Source organism: Convolutriloba macropyga, chromosome 11, assembly GCF_964194025.1.
Source record: "Convolutriloba macropyga chromosome 11, txConMacr16.3, whole genome shotgun sequence".
NCBI lineage: Eukaryota > Metazoa > Xenacoelomorpha > Acoela > Convolutidae > Convolutriloba > Convolutriloba macropyga.
The window spans coordinates 21,292,581-21,311,325 of NC_134478.1; the positions used below are offsets into that span (position 1 = coordinate 21,292,581).

The 18,745-nt window shown below is 35.5% G+C and overlaps 1 protein-coding gene across 2 annotated transcripts; it reads left to right on the top strand.

Moving 5' to 3' along the window:
• Nucleotides 1–1,505: 1,505 nt before the first annotated feature.
• Nucleotides 1,506–17,415, top strand: LOC142349874 (arylsulfatase B-like). Of its 2 annotated transcripts, XM_075401700.1 has the most exons (8): nt 1,506–1,922; nt 2,631–2,807; nt 10,088–10,173; nt 10,916–11,163; nt 13,780–13,904; nt 15,738–16,127; nt 16,485–16,621; nt 16,983–17,415. In XM_075401700.1, the coding sequence occupies exons 1-8, from the start codon at nt 1,669–1,671 to the stop codon at nt 17,237–17,239; spliced, it is 1,674 nt and encodes a 557-aa protein (XP_075257815.1). In that variant the 5' UTR covers nt 1,506–1,668; the 3' UTR covers nt 17,240–17,415. The 2 variants fall into 2 exon arrangements, with proteins under 2 accessions (XP_075257815.1, XP_075257814.1); XM_075401699.1 differs by lacking the exons at nt 1,506–1,922; nt 2,631–2,807 and adding an exon at nt 5,360–5,533.
• Nucleotides 17,416–18,745: the final 1,330 nt, after the last annotated feature.

An 18,745-nucleotide genomic window follows, 5' to 3' on the forward strand; every position in this document is an offset into this window, starting at 1 on the left:
TAAAGATATTTTTTGAAAATGTGTACGGAAAAATGTTCAAATTCATTTTTTTCTGTGGATTTCTGTTTTGTAACTCATCTGCCACATTTAAAAAGTTTTGTTGGCCAATGAAGATGGCTCAGAAAATGACAAAGAAATCAAAAAATTTGAAACCAATCAAAAAAATTTAAATTGCAAGCTTTATTTAAAAAATTACTTATAATTGCTATCTAAAAAAACAGAAAACTATTTTGTTGCCACTAGAAACTCTGCAATAACATACTAACAAACTCAATAGCAGCAAACCCTTGGCCCCTGAGGAAAAAGACTAAAATTTCAAGAAGTCAAATAAAAAATTACAATTTGAAAATCGCTAAAATTTATAATATTAAAATCTTGAAACACATTCCCCATCACTACTAGAAACTCTGCAGTAACCTATTATCAAAACCTAAAGGGAAAGTTTTGGCTGTTCAGGTTAGAGAAACCTAAAAATTGACAACAATTTTCAAAAATTTGAAAAAATTGGCTTATGCCATGGCCAACAAACTATTAGCCAATCCTAGACAAGATTTCTTGCCCCCTGGAGCTGGAAAGTTTGAATAGTGCGAATTAATATCAGAAATTTGGATAAAACTGCAAATTTTATCAAAAAAATTGGTAAAATTCGTGAAGTTGAAAACCATTCCATTACCACTAGAAACTATAAATTAACCTTTATTTTGACACCAAGAGCTGAAACAACAAAATTATTCAAAAAATATGAGAAATTGTAAAAATTGGAATAAATTACCGTGTTTATGATTGGTGTAGCAATACACATAGCTCTTAAAATGGCCATAAAAAGTAATTACGTCTTGCAAAAGACCTCTACGAACTTTTACAGACCTCAAAAAATTGCAACATTTTGGGCTCAAAAACTTCTAAAAATGACCTGAAAACCTTTAATTACGGCCTTGCCAGTAGCTTCACCACTCTAAGTACTAGAAGAACTACTGAACTCGGCTAAGGGCCTCTAATGAAACTTGATGCCCGCTGAGCTTTACCTGTTTATCCCGTTTGGAAAGCTCAAAGTCATGAAAAAAAGTGTAACAACATCTTACAAAAATTAAGAGAGAGCACCAATACAATCCAACTCTTTGATTGTAAAGAAAATAGGAGCGCTATAATAGCCGGCTGAGAAGATGACGGCGGCTATTAAACAGTAAAGAAACTGCGACAACTATTTTATGAAAGTTATCATAGGACGTCATTCAACAGTCTGATATTTTTGAAAAGCAAAACGACCGAAGGTCTATGTTTATTATTTTTACAAAGCCAATTTAAACGAGAGAATTTAAAACAGAAAACATTAAAGAGAAAAAAGCCGTATATAGAGAAAATAAGAGATTTACCAGTCGCAAGGTTATTATACCTTCGTTCCTTCAAATTATCTTGTCAATACTTGTTCGTTTGAACCTTTCTTTGAAGTAGCTTCAAATTTACTAAACTTTAGTGTACTTTAATATACGGCTGAGGAAACAGTTGATCAAACTAAAGATGACAAGTTAAATAAAAGTCGATAAATTTGAGTCTTTGAGCGTCTAAATTCTGAACTCATTCGTGAATTATCAGATCATTTTATCCTAATTTCAAAGTTAAAGTTTCAGAGCCTCAGATCTCTCTCACATTGTTAGTTTTGTGATTTTGATGCTAGGTAGACGCCTTGAAATGTTTCGAGGGTTCGTTCCTATAATTTTAACCTTCTTCACCTTGCTTCTTGTCGACTCTTCCGTGTCTGCAAAGCAGCCTAACATCGTTTTTATCCTTGCTGATGATTATGGCTGGAATGACATTGGGTTCCACGGTAGCCAGCAGGTCCAGACACCCTTCATGGATTCCCTGGCTAATGATGGGATCATTCTGAACAATTACTACCTGCTGCCACTTTGCACTCCAAGCAGGTTTGCGACATTTTAATTTAAAAAGTCTTAGAACAAATGCAGCAGTGTTTAGAAAACTTGACGGATAGAAAATTTGAATCTAATTCTCCCTTTGAAATGGTGGATTTTTTGTAAAAATCTCATTCAGACTAAACCACTCCCCGGGTTGAGCACCATAAAAGAAACTTACCAATCATAAAACGCCATATAAGAATTTTATCGAAACTTATTGAACATACAACGATCAAAAAAAAAACGTTTGAGTTTGGCTGACAAACTGTCCCGGGTAATTTTTTATGAACTTTTACGAACCATATATGGTCCATTTTATGGTTAGTAAGTTTGGTTAACCCGGAACCGGTTTTTTTTTCTCAATAAAAGTGAGCAGATTTTTCCAGCTATGTCTGTTCAAGCTAGTCAAAATTTCAGAGCTAAGCAACACAAAAGTATGCAATACTAGCGGTGAATGCGTTGAATCTATGTAAAATCCACGCTAAATGCATAAAAAAATGCTCCGTTTTTTGTCCATGATCTCATATGACTTCAACAAACCCTTCACCGCAGTGTTATGCAACAAAATTGCGGTTGATTTTCTACCTGTCCAACAATAATTTCGCAAAATTCATTGGCAAAATTTGCAAAATTCGGGAATCAAATATAGAGCAACGTTTGGTCACTCTTATTTCCATCGATTTCATTTAAACTCCCGTTTACCTCTGAATGTGACAGATCCGCTCTAATGACGGGACGTCACCCAGTGAGAACTGGTATGCAATACTACGTCATCGAAGCAGGCCAGAGACTGGGCATCCCTCTTAATTACAAACTACTTCCAGAGTACCTCAATGATCTGGGATACGAGAGCCATATTGTGGGCAAATGGCATCTGGGATTTTTTCATCGAAAGTAAGTCCGCCAAATCAATTCACTCTGTCTAGGAAATCAAGGCCGAGAATGTCAAGATCTGCCAATTTTCACCGGGAACATACACTATGCTTAACTCTATTTTTCCTTGACGCTTTAGAGGAAGACCCATAAGTCTGCACTTAAAGAGCCATAAGTCATCAAAGAAAGACATGACATGAATGCAATCATCTGAAAGCCCCATCCAAATAGACCAATTCAGCATATAGGGTTCCATTAATTTTGTCTCAGAACTATTACTTTAAAGATAATTACTTTATAATTGGAAGATAATTACTTTAAACCTTCTAAAATTACTTACGCTGAGACCGTGGAATCTAATGACAACAAAGAGGCTCGGTAATGTGCGATCGCACATAAGGTTCCGAGCCCGCTCATCCACAATTGTCTACCAAATGAGGAACAGATAGAAAAACCAAAAAATTCAAGTATTTTTCAAAAAACTTGGTGTATGAAAGAAAAGATAGCCTCCAAAGCAAGCATCTCAGTGGAGTAAAAAGTGAGGCATCAGATTGATGAGATATACCAAAATCAAGAAAGCGAGTCCAGACGAACAGCAAAATCAAACAACAGCAACAATCATTAATTACATCAAAAACTTTGCCCGTTTTAAAAAACAAAAAAACTTTATAACAAAGTCAAAATAGCGCCAGATAAAAGCGAAACTAAACAATAACTTTTATTTCACCAGAAAAGATATGCAGCCAGTCCATGATAAGGCTTGGTAACAAATAGACAATAGCGAACAAAAAGAGTAAAGTTAAGCTTTTTTCAAAAGACCAATTAATTTCAAAATAATGAAAACCATTAGAAATCAAGTGAATATCCCAAAGGTTTACGATAGCCAATGCTTCTATAGAAATTCGTAAAGACTTGTCGGTTTTCATTTTTTTCTGCTGTTGCAAAAAGAACAAGAAATAGACAACGAACAAAAATTCAATTAAAGCTTGCCAGAAAAAGCTTTTGAAGTCGTAAAGCCATATTTTGGCCCTCAAAATATGTTCAATTGCACCTTCCTCATACACTGATAATGTAGTATGTGACCTCTCATTAATGCGACTATGTAACAAGTAGTTAAAAAAGAAAAAAATGAAAAATTGAGTAAAAGTTTTGTTTCTTTTTTCGAAAAAAAAAATTCCAAAGTCATTAAAGCCATTAATTACAAAGTGGAAAAAAATTAAATAGGTTCCTTTACTCCTCCAAACGAAACCCTTGCAATCTGCAGGCATCCAGAATATGTCCTACGGCTACAAAAAGAACGTCAAATAGGACACTATTGTAACGAATTCTCTAAAAACATTAGATTTTGTGACACCAATACATTCTGGCACCTTTTTTGACACCAATACTGTCATATTTGGCCCTTAATTAACGAAACTAGGTAACAAAGAGACAATAAAACGAACAGAATTGCAAAGCTATAATATGTTTTTTTATTTTGGAAAAACAATTTTCAAAGTCATGAAAGCCATCACCTATTTACTAATATCAGAATATTGGCTCATCTATGCTTCCATGAATAGCCAGTGGAACCTGTCATTATACCGCAATTTTCATAAGACTAAAAAACATAAAAACGACAGTTAATCAGAAATTTATAAAAAAATAATTAAATTCTTCGAGAGCGTGATGTCGAAGAGGTTAAAACCAAAATCTTCATCTTTAAGTATTTTAAGATTATCATATGCGGCTTTTTTGAACGCCAATAATATAACATGTGAACTGTCAATAACGTGATAGTGTGAAAAAAAACTAAAAAACGTGAAAAGGGGGCGAAAACGAAAAAAAAATGAAAAAAATGTGAAATCTAGGAGTATCAAAGCCAGAAAACGAAAACTTTAGGCATAAAACCACAATAAAAATTAAATTTCAAATCAATAGAAAGAATAAATATTATTTTTTGCTTACACTAAGCTACAAGTAGACCAAAATAAGGATAAAAAATAGAGGAAAAATTCAATAAGCCATTATTTTTTAAAATCAAATACTTTTAAAAGTCAAAACGACCATAAGTCTTCAAGAAAAAAATTAGATGCATTAATTTGGAGCTGTTGAGGAAACCAATCCGACCTATCACTTCAGAGCTTTGATTGAATTGTTCGACTTTTACGAACCATATATGGTCCATTTTATGGTTAGTAAGTTTGGTTAACCCGGAACCGGTTTTTTTTTCTCAATAAAAGTGAGCAGATTTTTCCAGCTATGTCTGTTCAAGCTAGTCAAAATTTCAGAGCTAAGCAACACAAAAGTATGCAATACTAGCGGTGAATGCGTTGCATCTATGTAAAATCCACGCTAAATGCATAAAAAAATGCTCCGTTTTTTGTCCATGATCTCATATGACTTCAACAAACCCTTCACCGCAGTGTTATGCAACAAAATTGCGGTTGATTTTCTACCTGTCCAACAATAATTTCGCAAAATTCATTGGCAAAATTTGCAAAATTCGGGAATCAAATATAGAGCAACGTTTGGTCACTCTTATTTCCATCGATTTCATTTAAACTCCCGTTTACCTCTGAATGTGACAGATCCGCTCTAATGACGGGACGTCACCCAGTGAGAACTGGTATGCAATACTACGTCATCGAAGCAGGCCAGAGACTGGGCATCCCTCTTAATTACAAACTACTTCCAGAGTACCTCAATGATCTGGGATACGAGAGCCATATTGTGGGCAAATGGCATCTGGGATTTTTTCATCGAAAGTAAGTCCGCCAAATCAATTCACTCTGTCTAGGAAATCAAGGCCGAGAATGTCAAGATCTGCCAATTTTCACCGGGAACATACACTATGCTTAACTCTATTTTTCCTTGACGCTTTAGAGGAAGACCCATAAGTCTGCACTTAAAGAGCCATAAGTCATCAAAGAAAGACATGACATGAATGCAATCATCTGAAAGCCCCATCCAAATAGACCAATTCAGCATATAGGGTTCCATTAATTTTGTCTCAGAACTATTACTTTAAAGATAATTACTTTATAATTGGAAGATAATTACTTTAAACCTTCTAAAATTACTTACGCTGAGACCGTGGAATCTAATGACAACAAAGAGGCTCGGTAATGTGCGATCGCACATAAGGTTCCGAGCCCGCTCATCCACAATTGTCTACCAAATGAGGAACAGATAGAAAAACCAAAAAATTCAAGTATTTTTCAAAAAACTTGGTGTATGAAAGAAAAGATAGCCTCCAAAGCAAGCATCTCAGTGGAGTAAAAAGTGAGGCATCAGATTGATGAGATATACCAAAATCAAGAAAGCGAGTCCAGACGAACAGCAAAATCAAACAACAGCAACAATCATTAATTACATCAAAAACTTTGCCCGTTTTAAAAAACAAAAAAACTTTATAACAAAGTCAAAATAGCGCCAGATAAAAGCGAAACTAAACAATAACTTTTATTTCACCAGAAAAGATATGCAGCCAGTCCATGATAAGGCTTGGTAACAAATAGACAATAGCGAACAAAAAGAGTAAAGTTAAGCTTTTTTCAAAAGACCAATTAATTTCAAAATAATGAAAACCATTAGAAATCAAGTGAATATCCCAAAGGTTTACGATAGCCAATGCTTCTATAGAAATTCATAAAGACTTGTCGGTTTTCATTTTTTTCTGCTGTTGCAAAAAGAACAAGAAATAGACAACGAACAAAAATTCAATTAAAGCTTGCCAGAAAAAGCTTTTGAAGTCGTAAAGCCATATTTTGGCCCTCAAAATATGTTCAATTGCACCTTCCTCATACACTGATAATGTAGTATGTGACCTCTCATTAATGCGACTATGTAACAAGTAGTTAAAAAAGAAAAAAATGAAAAATTGAGTAAAAGTTTTGTTTCTTTTTTCGAAAAAAAAAATTCCAAAGTCATTAAAGCCATTAATTACAAAGTGGAAAAAAATTAAATAGGTTCCTTTACTCCTCCAAACGAAACCCTTGCAATCTGCAGGCATCCAGAATATGTCCTACGGCTACAAAAAGAACGTCAAATAGGACACTATTGTAACGAATTCTCTAAAAACATTAGATTTTGTGACACCAATACATTCTGGCACCTTTTTTGACACCAATACTGTCATATTTGGCCCTTAATTAACGAGACTAAGTAACAAAGAGACAATAAAACGAACAGAATTGCAAAGCTATAATATGTTTTTTTATTTTGGAAAAACAATTTTCAAAGTCATGAAAGCCATCACCTATTTACTAATATCAGAATATTGGCTCATCTATGCTTCCATGAATAGCCAGTGGAACCTGTCATTATACCGCAATTTTCATAAGACTAAAAAACATAAAAACGACAGTTAATCAGAAATTTATAAAAAAATAATTAAATTCTTCGAGAGCGTGATGTCGAAGAGGTTAAAACCAAAATCTTCATCTTTAAGTATTTTAAGATTATCATATGCGGCTTTTTTGAACGCCAATAATATAACATGTGAACTGTCAATAACGTGATAGTGTGAAAAAAAACTAAAAAACGTGAAAAGGGGGCGAAAACGAAAAAAAAATGAAAAAAATGTGAAATCTAGGAGTATCAAAGCCAGAAAACGAAAACTTTAGGCATAAAACCACAATAAAAATTAAATTTCAAATCAATAGAAAGAATAAATATTATTTTTTGCTTACACTAAGCTACAAGTAGACCAAAATAAGGATAAAAAATAGAGGAAAAATTCAATAAGCCATTATTTTTTAAAATCAAATACTTTTAAAAGTCAAAACGACCATAAGCCTTCAAGAAAAAAATTAGATGCATTAATTTGGAGCTGTTGAGGAAACCAATCCGACCTATCACTTCTGAGCTTTGATTGAATTGTTCTGTTCTTTAATTAAAATAAAAAATAATCCACTACTTTAATTTAAAAAAAGACCAACTGAGGACAATCCGAATTATTAGTCCGAAAGTAGCCCTGCTAATGCTGTTCGTCCATTAGGAACACCTAATTTTTTAATGCTATATATATATATAGATATATATATATATATATATATATATATATATATATATAGAAAATTTCTTAGTTAAGAAATCAAAAACAAATACTGCGCTTTTTGATTATCATCAGGTAAAGTTAGAAAAAGAAACTGCAAAGTTTTATATACAGAGCGCTTGCAAAGGAAATTGAAGGGGAAATAGCTTAATGTTTTAGTCTACAAAGAATGTGTTAGTGGTGCTTGGGTGTGTACTTCCAGCAAATTTAATCAAATTCGACGAAAGAGGCTTATTTCGTGCTGTTTTTGATGAAAAAGCCTGAATTTTGAAAAATTTAGCCAGAATTTTGGACAAAAAAATTAATGAAAATAAACAAAACTAGTCGACAATATTTTTTGCTTGTCTTCAAAAATAAAATTAACTTCACTTTTTGACAATAAACTCAACGAATTTTTAGCAAAATTGACAAAATTTTAGTAGAAAATTCAAAAAATGTGAATAAAAACAACGGAATTCACTCTGCTTTTCTCAGAAGTTTAAAACTTGATAACTTCCTGTAGAAAACAAAAATAAAAAAGTTCTGATTCCATATTCTACGCTGGACGAGCTTTCTATTGATACTACTCACAACTCTCTACGATGAATATATCGATCAGCCAAAATTGTCTGAACAAAAAACCCATTTGAGTATATAGTTCCCCCTCAAGAAGGGTCGGAACAAAAATGTAAGTACTTTTAAATTTTCTTTGTGATCGCTTACGTTTTCTCGTCTATTTGTATCGAAAATTGGTAAAAAAAAAATTGAAGGTAAGCGTTGTTCACTAGATTAATATAGAATACATATTCTAAGATTGGTTGTAGATTCACTTACAGATGGTTGCAAATTTGCACAAAAAATTCCAACAACTTGTAATGTTTTTATCCAGGCAAATGTGGAAGCAATGCAAATATGACATATCAAGACTAAAAACTTTCGACAAACATAATTTTCAACTTCGAGCGTGGCTTGAGATAGGGTAATGGGTCTAGTTTAATAAACCACTTCGCCTGAGTAAAAAATAACTAAAGTGAAGATTTTTAGAAATAAAACAGATAAGTAAGCGGATTTAGTTGTTGTTTTCTATTCCATTTGCAATCGTCACTTTTTTCTATTTTTTCTGAACGTTAATCGTTATTTTTGTTTGTTCTATTAATTTTGTTTTTTCGGTCAAATAGCTTAAAAACATCTCAGAATAGAATTTTTTCCCAAAGATGGTGATATTTGACCAACGACGCAATTTGGAAGGAACTTTTGAAAAAAAATAACGTGCAGTAACCAGTCTCCATGTATCAAAATAGTCTAGAAAAACAATTTTTATGCGCCATTTGTTTGCGATGGTCTTAACGCAGCCATCGATGAGCGTAATGTTTGTTTTTTTTTCCTGAATAGAGTGACCAAAACGTGCCCCATTTTTCATGATTGATATACTTTCATGATTGATATGATTAATTTTATCGTGGAAAGGGCTTACACTTTGTCACGAGTAGTCACAAATAAACGTAACCCAAATCCCTCATTTTGCGCAGGTAATTAACCTAAAAATTTATTGCCCGAGTGTTGTTTGTAATTAATTGAGACCAAACTCAAGGACTCAGTTGCTCTTTTAAATAGTTGTAAGGGAAAGCACATATGTCCAACTTTGAAGTAAATTAGCCTAGTGTCTTAAGCTTCCCACACGCTTAACTCTAAGGTTAATCTAGTATTTTAAGGATTTTTCAGACGTGACCATGCAATGGTTTTTAATGGAAATTTTTAGTCACAACGAAAAAAGTGTTTGAAAATTAAAATGGGAAAAAATAAGAAATGGGTTTTTTGGAATCAAAATTTTTGCTGGCACTATTTATCTTCTAAAGAATTCGAAAACAGTTTCCACGATGGCTACCCAGTTGCTCTCAGAGACACTAATCCTAATTCCATTAATAAAATTTTGCTCTAATAATGATTTATAAACCTGCTTGTTGAAATTTGAAAATAAGTAAAATCAGAAGTTCTATAAGAGAATTTCCCTCTATTACGTTAAAAATTTCAGTTGTGCTCTCTCTCTCTCTCTCTCAGTGATCTCAATTTGCAATACCAAAGTAACGATTGTTTAAGCTTCTGCACATTCCAATTTATTCAGTAAATCATCCAATTGAGCTACTTTAAAAAATGTGATAGCGTCCCAATTTAATCCCGCGGATCCATATTTTCCCTATAACTTATGAATAGAAAAATAGGCAATGAATGTCATTTACAAATTCAATTTTTTCTCGTTCCTTCAAACACTTCTGGGATGTTTCAGTTACACTCCGACTTACCGTGGCTTCAAGTCGTTCTATGGCTACTACATGGGACATAACGACTACTTCGACCATAGAGACAAGGAAGGTAAAGTTCGCTTATGCAACCTTTCTCATATTTGTCACAAATTGAAATAGTCTTATATCTGTAATAATTCTGAACTTGTTGAATATGTTTATGGCAACCGCTCCAAATAATCGATCTTCCATAATTTTGTCTTTTGTTCTGCCATGTGTATTACTGTCTTGTGTTTTGCAAAGTATATTATTGTCTTGTGCTACCACTATGAGAGGGTGATCTGAGAAGAAGAACTTGATGTTCCCGTTAATCATCCTTGCTTTATTGTATTTATACGAAAAAGCTTAATAATTCTCTCTCCTTCTCTCTCTCTCTCTCTCAACGGAATAATCAGAATTCGGGAAAACAAAAATTCAGAAAACTTGCAGAATCACGCAACATCAAGGATATAATAGACAATAATTGGAAAAAATTCGCAGCATCTTTATTAGCCACTTTTTTGCAGTTCAATGTGATAGAAAAAACCTTTTAAGGTTAATGTGTCCTTATTGTTTATAACTAAATCAGTTTTTGGAATCACTCAACAGCTGTTCATCTCATGAAACTGTTCAATTCATTAAGGCAAAATTATCGATGAAGATGGACCCACACAATCGGGTCTTCAATTTGAGCCAACAAACCCACACATTCAAAATTAAAACCCACCAATCAAAAATAAAACCCTGTCGAAACCCAATTTCCCTCCTTTTTGTATTGCAGAAAAGATTTTTACTTAAATTAGATTGATTGTGGGACATTTGATAATTCACAGGTCCACCTGGCCAGCGTGAATGGTGGGGTCTGGACTGGCACCACGATATTGATCATACCTTGACAGACGTCTACTCCGACTTTGGACAGTACAGTGCGCGAGTGATTGCGAATAGAGCGGGACAGTTGATCACAGAGCATGACTTTGATTCTAAGCCTCTATTTCTCTACCTACCTTTCCAGAGTGTCCACTGTGCTAATTTGGTAGATCCCGTTCAGGTTCCTGATGATGTCGAGCATCAGTTTCAGGTGAGTGTGATTTATCTTTCAGTACTAGAACTCTCGTGCACCTCCCGTTTGGTGGGACACTTGGGTACGTCATCAGACCTTACGAGGAACTAATTCAAAGCCATGAGGCCAGAGCTGAGGTTCATTGCTCATCTGAGAGCATCGTTCGTTAAGCAGTTTAGTCAAGAAAACCTAAAGTCACTCGTGACTCTCTGCCATTTTCGAGACAAAGGAAATCATGCGTTGTCCGGACCAACATGCGGTGTAGCCAATCATATTTATCTCTGCCATCACAGGTGCAACACCTCTGTACTGTTTGACTTGTCAATACATCTACTTTTTCTTGACCTTACACAGTACTCTTTACAAGATAGTCTTACCTTCAGATACCAATCGTGCACAGGGATGACCCAATTTTCACTTCCATTAGAAATCATCTTTCAGTAGAACGGTGAGACAATCAGCTGGACCCCTCCCCAATCTCCGCTTCTCACACATCTAGGGCTCTTGACTGAGCCGAAGTGAATTGCGGGCTGGTAAGAAATTCTGAAATAAATTGTTTTGAGTCTGAGAGGCTTGTTCAGGTCTCAATCATCAGACTATACGCCTTGCTAACTGCTGCCAACTCAGGTGGGAGTAGTTATCCACGGCACCACGTGGTGGTTGCCGGAAAACTTTTGGCATCTCAGTTGGGGGATTCGAGATTCAATGCTACTGTGGACGCTCCTGGGGAATAACCGGTCCCTTACTGGGCATTGAAGAGATCCACAGCCGCAACGTGCCCCTAAGTAACTTCATCTGTCTCGAAATTCGTTAGAATTTTCTGCTTCTGTGCTTATACTGCTTACTGCTATAGCGATTTACGCTTTTTGAGCGACACTGAAGTAACTCTGACCTTACCCGGTAACGCCAGACAGTTGCAGTCGAAAACAGCAGTCTAATTTGGTTCAAATTTATTTGAACCTACTTCCGAACTATATCCAAAATTTTCTGTCACCAACCGAACTTCAAGAGAAGCTGAAGATCCGGTATTATTACATAGTATTTTGGCAGAACTGTCCAGGTGCAGTGCAAGCTTTGCTATCTTCAGATCAAGAACATTGAACCGATTCCAACCTGACAAGCTGGAAATTGTCATTGGTTCCCTAAGTAGTGGTGAAAACATCTTGATTTTAAAAAAAGCTCGTCTTTATCATGATTTGGGTTAAGTGGAACTACTGATCTTTAACCAGCAAGAAAAATAGTTTTACTTCTTTAGTTATGAAGTAGCAGATATCAATTTCAGTTTTTTAATGGAAAACTTTAGTTCGATACCATTCTGCACCTTGATGTAATTAATTAAACGGAAGTGGTTAATAACAATAGAAGCATATAACAGAAATATGCAGGCAAGACTATATTGTTTGCTTTTCACTTGTACAAATAGAATTGTCTCCGTAATCAAATATGGTTTTCAGTGAGCCACTGAAGTTATGGCTTGCTTTATTGGTGCCTCAAAATAATGTGTTCACTGTGCCTGTCGATTGATGTGGCCGGGAAGATCGGCTGTATTTTTTTACTGGCTTCTAGACTATCCTTATTTAAAATACTGAGCGTTCTTGCTGATTTAATTTATTCTGTTGTTGGAGTTAGGTTCCTGAAACCTTGGAGTCTGGCAAAATAAATCGTGTTGCAGAAACTGGAGGTAGTATTTATACTTTTAATGAGTTTATCTTTTTTGTTCGTAGAATCTGAAACTCATGTAAACAAAGATGAGTTAAATTTTCTCCAGAATTATGCAAACTTGTTGCAATCGATCATCACGTTTCTGAGCACAGGTGTATATACCTTATCATTTTGTCAAAAATTATGTCGAATGAGACACGAGGTTCAAAGTACAGCAAACGCGGCTTCCTCTATGGAAGAGGTATAAATTCTGTATAAACTCAGTTTCAAGAGGTCATAACAAAAATAAAACATGAAATGGTTTAAAAGACTGGTGATGTTGAATTAAACTGTGAATAAAGTGTGAGTACATAAATTGTTGCATCATGATAGCAAAACAGTTGAAAAATTGTCGCTGAGCTTTTTATTGTAATTTAATTTAAATCTATAGTCGCTGAAAATTTTGACAGCATTGTCTTGGTGCAGTTCAAGCATCGTTGTCTTCACAGCACTGTCATTTTTTGAAATCAGTATAAACATTGGACAATTTTAACCTGGTAAGCTGGAAATAGTCAATGGTTCGCTAACTAATGATGAAAATATCTTGATTTTAAAAAGCTTGCCTTTTATCATGCTTTGGATTAAGTGAACTATTGATCTTCAACCTGCAATTTACCTTTTACCTGAACTTGCTTGAAAATTACCTGAAAAAGGTACTTCAAAGCTTCAAGTACTTTTTCTGGTTCAGGTCATGAATATCACCTGAAAATTTCCTGAACTTGTTAGTGTGTATTCAATGATTTGTAACATCAATACCTTCCTACAATGCATCACAGCATAATATTATTTCTTGTTGATATTTGTCATGTCTACCCCCGAGTAGTAGATCCCTTTTAATGCTTCCATTAAGCTTTTCACTTCATTAAGCCGATCACATCAATGTTGAGGACTGTGCTACGAAGGCTGCATGCACTCAATTTGTCAATGTTTCAGTACATCTGGAACAATTTGAGACGCAAGTACGTGGGTGCAGTGTGGGAACTAGATGTTGCCGTCAGAAATGTGTTCAAATCTCTTCAGCTCAGAGGAGTGCTCGACAACACCATCATTGTTTTCAGGTTCTTTTCATTACGTGAATGTTGCTTCAATATACCGCAATTATCATTAGCATAAACTCGCTAATGATAATGTGCGATCGTTTATTATAAAAATGTGCGATCGTTTATTATAAAACAGTCCAGTAAATTGGCTTCAGATTTTCACTTTCCTTAATTTTATTGAGCGTAATTAATTTCAATTTCAACTTGACCACATTCTAGACGAAATGTGGCAAATATACAGAGCAACGCGCTATCTCGGAATTTCTTATGTGAAAAATCTAAGCAAACATAACCGACTAACGTCGGGTGAAATGCTCCCAAATGATCCACGGTTGTCTTCCCCAGAAGTCAGCTTGAGCTTAGGGAGACTAGCAGCAGTAGGGGCGCATTGCGGCAGGGGGAATTGGAGGCGGTTAAACATTGTTTCTGAGTCAAGATTTCGTCTTCTTAGCAAATTCGGCGAATTGTAAACTTAGAGATTAGCAGAGCTCTAAGAGCGCTGCTGAGTGATAACATCCATCCTATTATCAACTTTTTGAGGACAAAAAAGCAAAAAATCACATTAACAAAGCAATCGGTAGATTACCGGAAACGATTCTAAGAGTCATGCAACATAAAACTGATCAATTTTGCCCAAAGCAAAAGAATAACAAAAACCAAAAGTTAATTGCTTAATGAAACTACAGTACAATTTTTAAAGAGGTGCAGATTATAAATATTTTTTCTTGTTTGGGAGTGTGGGCAACTGGGAGGATTTGTGCGGGGCTTGCGGAGGTGTAGGGCCGTGGGTAGGCGTTGAGTGTACGTAGGTTTGGGAGGATTAGGTGGTTAAGGTGTAGGTAGGCGGGTGAGGGGTTCGTGGTGGGTTGCGAGGGGGCAAGAATGTAGGGATAGGGGTGGGGGTACCTAGTTGGTTTCGGGAGGATCGACTGTTATTGGATCAAAACTTTACAAAGTGATCTTTTGACCTTGAATTTTGCCGGCAGTTTTTATGCATTAGAAACAAAGGTTCAATGTTGCAATTCATAAATCAAAAGTCGAAAAGAACAAAGTCAAAATTCTATGAACAAATTTTCTTCAGGTTAGAAAATAAAACCGGTAAAATACCGGAAACTACTCAAAGAGTCGTGCAATATAAACTTTCAACCAACCTTGAAGCATCAAACAAAAATGAAATAACAAAACCTAAAAGTTAATTGCCTGATAAAACTGTAGTTTTTGCTTTAAATAAGTGCAGAAAAATTGATTAGCTTGGGCTCGTGGGTAGGTGGCGTGGGAGTGGGGTAGGTATGTGAGGGGTCTGTAGTCTGTGTAAGGAGTGTTATTGGACCTTTTGAAATTGAATATTGTCAGAAATTTGTTACTATTATGCGTAAGAACCTAAGCTACTATTCAAGTCCAATGTTGGAAAGCAGACATCACCAATCGAAAAGAACAAAGGCAAATTTCAATTCATGAAAACACCTGCTGCAGCTGGGGCACGGGAGTGGGGTAGGTATGTGAGGGAGTGTTATTGGATCAAAACTGCTCAAAGTGACCTTAAATATTACCAGCAGTTCTTAATCTTTATACAATGGAAACTTAGCTACCGCTAAAGTTCAATGTTCGGAAACAGTAGTCGAGTTTCGCAAGCAGAAGCGAATGTTTGAAAAAAGGAAGTTAAAGTTCAAGTCATTAAGAAACTTGCGTCAGCTAAAAAAAATCCCGTACAATACCAATTATCCTCTTCAAGTTGCAAAAAATACCAGAGGACTTTTATAATTATTACAGATTTTGTTTGAGAGCAATTAATAAGAAGCTTCAATGTCTCTTTTTTGTGTCAATTTCAAAAACGATTAGTTTTCATTTTAGCACTGATAATGGAGGTGCACCCAACAACTACAACAATAACTGGAGCAGCAACTTCCCTCTCAGAGCCGGCAAGGGCTACTATTTCGAGGGAGGCACTCGTGGAGTCGGATTCGTCTGGGGCGACGTTTTCAAAAAGCGCAAGGGTGAAGTATCCACCGACTTGATGCATGTAAGCGATTGGATGCCGACGTTGTACGACGCCGCGGGAGGCGATGTCCGGAACCTCGGTGACATCGAAAGTCACAGCATGATGGATGTTCTCACTGGGAAAAGTCTGGCATCTCCCAGAAGTGAATTGTTGATCAATTTGAACCCCGTGAACAATTCCAAAGCCATCAAAGTTGGGCGATACAAGTACATGTTGAATCCGTACGATCGATGGGATGCAAAGTGAGACACAAAAATCTCTTTGCTATAACATAAGCCCGATTGATCCCCCTCAACGTAATGGCTAAAACCTCAGCTCTTAGTCTATAAAAACCATAATACATAACCAACCATTAGTGTCTGCAAAAGCTGTGAACATGAAATATTTTGTTCACGGTTCGGGGACAAATTTCCTTTGTTTAATTTTTTCCGAGTACCTTAGTGACTCTTGAGGATTTCATAATACTGATTAAAATAGCTGCATTGTTTTAAGGGTCTAGCAAATTTAATTCTATATTTTGTACCCATATTTATCTATACCAAGTCGCAAATAATCTGCGTGATCACGCATCATTAGAGAAAAGAAAAACTTGTTTGCAGTTATGACAACTGGTTCAAAGCTCCCGGAAGTGATCCAGACAGCTTCGAGGAAATGTATCCTAATACAACAGAATCGCAGATATGGTGCGGAGATGTACCCACAGACATTGACACAAAATGCCACTCAAAACTAACAGGTAACATTCCACCATTGAAAATATGACGAGCATCGCTGAAAAACGAGCATCGCAGATACGATCAACCGCTCTGGAAAATAATTTCTAGGATTTTTCAAAAGTGTGTCTAGTGAGATCAGCATGTTTAGTCTTGTAAATAACAAATTACAAAGCTTTCGTGAAAAGAAATTGTCTCTTCATTGTCAATAAATTTAGCTAATGCTCAAGTTTAATTAAGTTAAACCAACCCTCTCTTACTATACTATAAAAACCATCACAGCAAAAACAAACACCCCGCAAGCGTAACAGAAATCTTATTATTTGGGAAAACTTTCATTATTTGCGCCGTATATTCCTCCACGAAGATCTTTTTATCTTACAGGATTGGACGAGTGCATTTTCGACATCGATAGCGATCCATGTGAGTACTACAACTTAGTGGATGATCCAGACTATCAGGACATTAAAGAGATGCTGCTCGATAGAGTGCTCTACTGGGAGACACTTCAAGTGAAGCCACTGATTCCTCCTTACGACGATGCAGGCAATCCAAAACATATGGACTACGTCTGGAAACCCTGGACCACTGACCCCACCATTCCTCCCAACTGGTTCGAACCAGTCAAAAATGAACTTTAACAGAGACAGCCGATAAAGTATCTCGTGGTTCCAATTTGGTCCGAACTGTTCAATGACATTATATTAAAATTTAACACCAATAACCTAATCAGAAGCTTATTTTTTATTACATAAAGATTGCCGAAAGACTGAAGTAACAATGGCCTGTTTTTTTTCAAACTAAGAAACCATTTTAAATATTATTTACTTCATAGCATAAAGAATCGAGGAAAGACAGCCAGGAAGTCTTAAGTCGATATCGTCACTACCTTAGAGGTGTGAAATTATACCCCTGTACCCCCCCCCCAACAAACGCACCACACACGCTGACACGCACAGAAACACACACACACACACACACACACACACACACACACGCAGAAAGCATATTCAAGTCATATAACTTGGGAAGGTCGCTCTTAATAATTCGCAAGTAAAAAATAATCGGGTGAACAATTGAAACATTTGATAATTATGGAAACAATTAATTTCTCAAATCAAACAGGAAGAATTATAGTACAAAAATACATTAGGCAGTAGTCAAACTATAGACAATACTTATGTGAACAAATTCGGATAAATTATAATCATTAATCAATTAAAATTATGAATAATATTGCCCGAAATAGAGCTGACAGATTTAAAAGAAATGAACTTTGAAAATATAAACTGCGCGATGAGCGTTAACTTCAAAGTAAGCATAAAATTGCAGTTAAACTTTATCTGAAATTGGGTATTGATTGGATAGATAGTAAATAGGTAGATTAGCATGCACCAGATATAAATCATCACCACTAGTTCAAATTTAAGAATCACCATCGATTGTCTAATAGCGCATATTTAAGGAATGCCTAATCACCTCAATAAGCAGATCATTGTAAATTGATAAGAGGCCGACCATTTTGTAAGCTCCACGGTAAACGTTTCTACTTCAATAACAGCATTTCTTTTGGCGTGTGGAATACCGAGTCATTTTCAAGAACAACCCATCATTCATCCGAAATCATGAATAGATTCGTAATACACGATGTAGTAGGAAAACCTACCCGGCAGATTGCCGGAAAAAAGCCGACGTTGATTCCAATAAGCATGATTGGGATTGAAAGAATAGATAATGAAAAAAAAAGATTTTTGTACAAAAACATTTTTTAAGTCCGATTTATTTTGATGGCATTTCGTAGTTGAACATACTTCTGTTTCTTAGGGAGAGTCTACAGGGGCTACTATCAATACCAATAAGCATTAGAGAGAGGTAACTAATACTTATAGGAACGACGTTCAAAAAGCGGGCATCTAAAATTGGGGTTTATGGGTTTATCCCGTTTCTATTTCTGACTTCAATTTTTTATACTGACTCTGTTCATTTTGAATTGCTTTGCTGAGCAACTGATGTTCAAAATCACTTTTAGCAGATTGAGAGAAGAGAGAAACCAGCCTAGAGAAGTCAAAAAGATTTCACGCAAAATGTTGAAAAAGCGGCAAAATGAGGTAAAGCGAAACATTTTTTTGTTCAACGCAGTAAAAAAA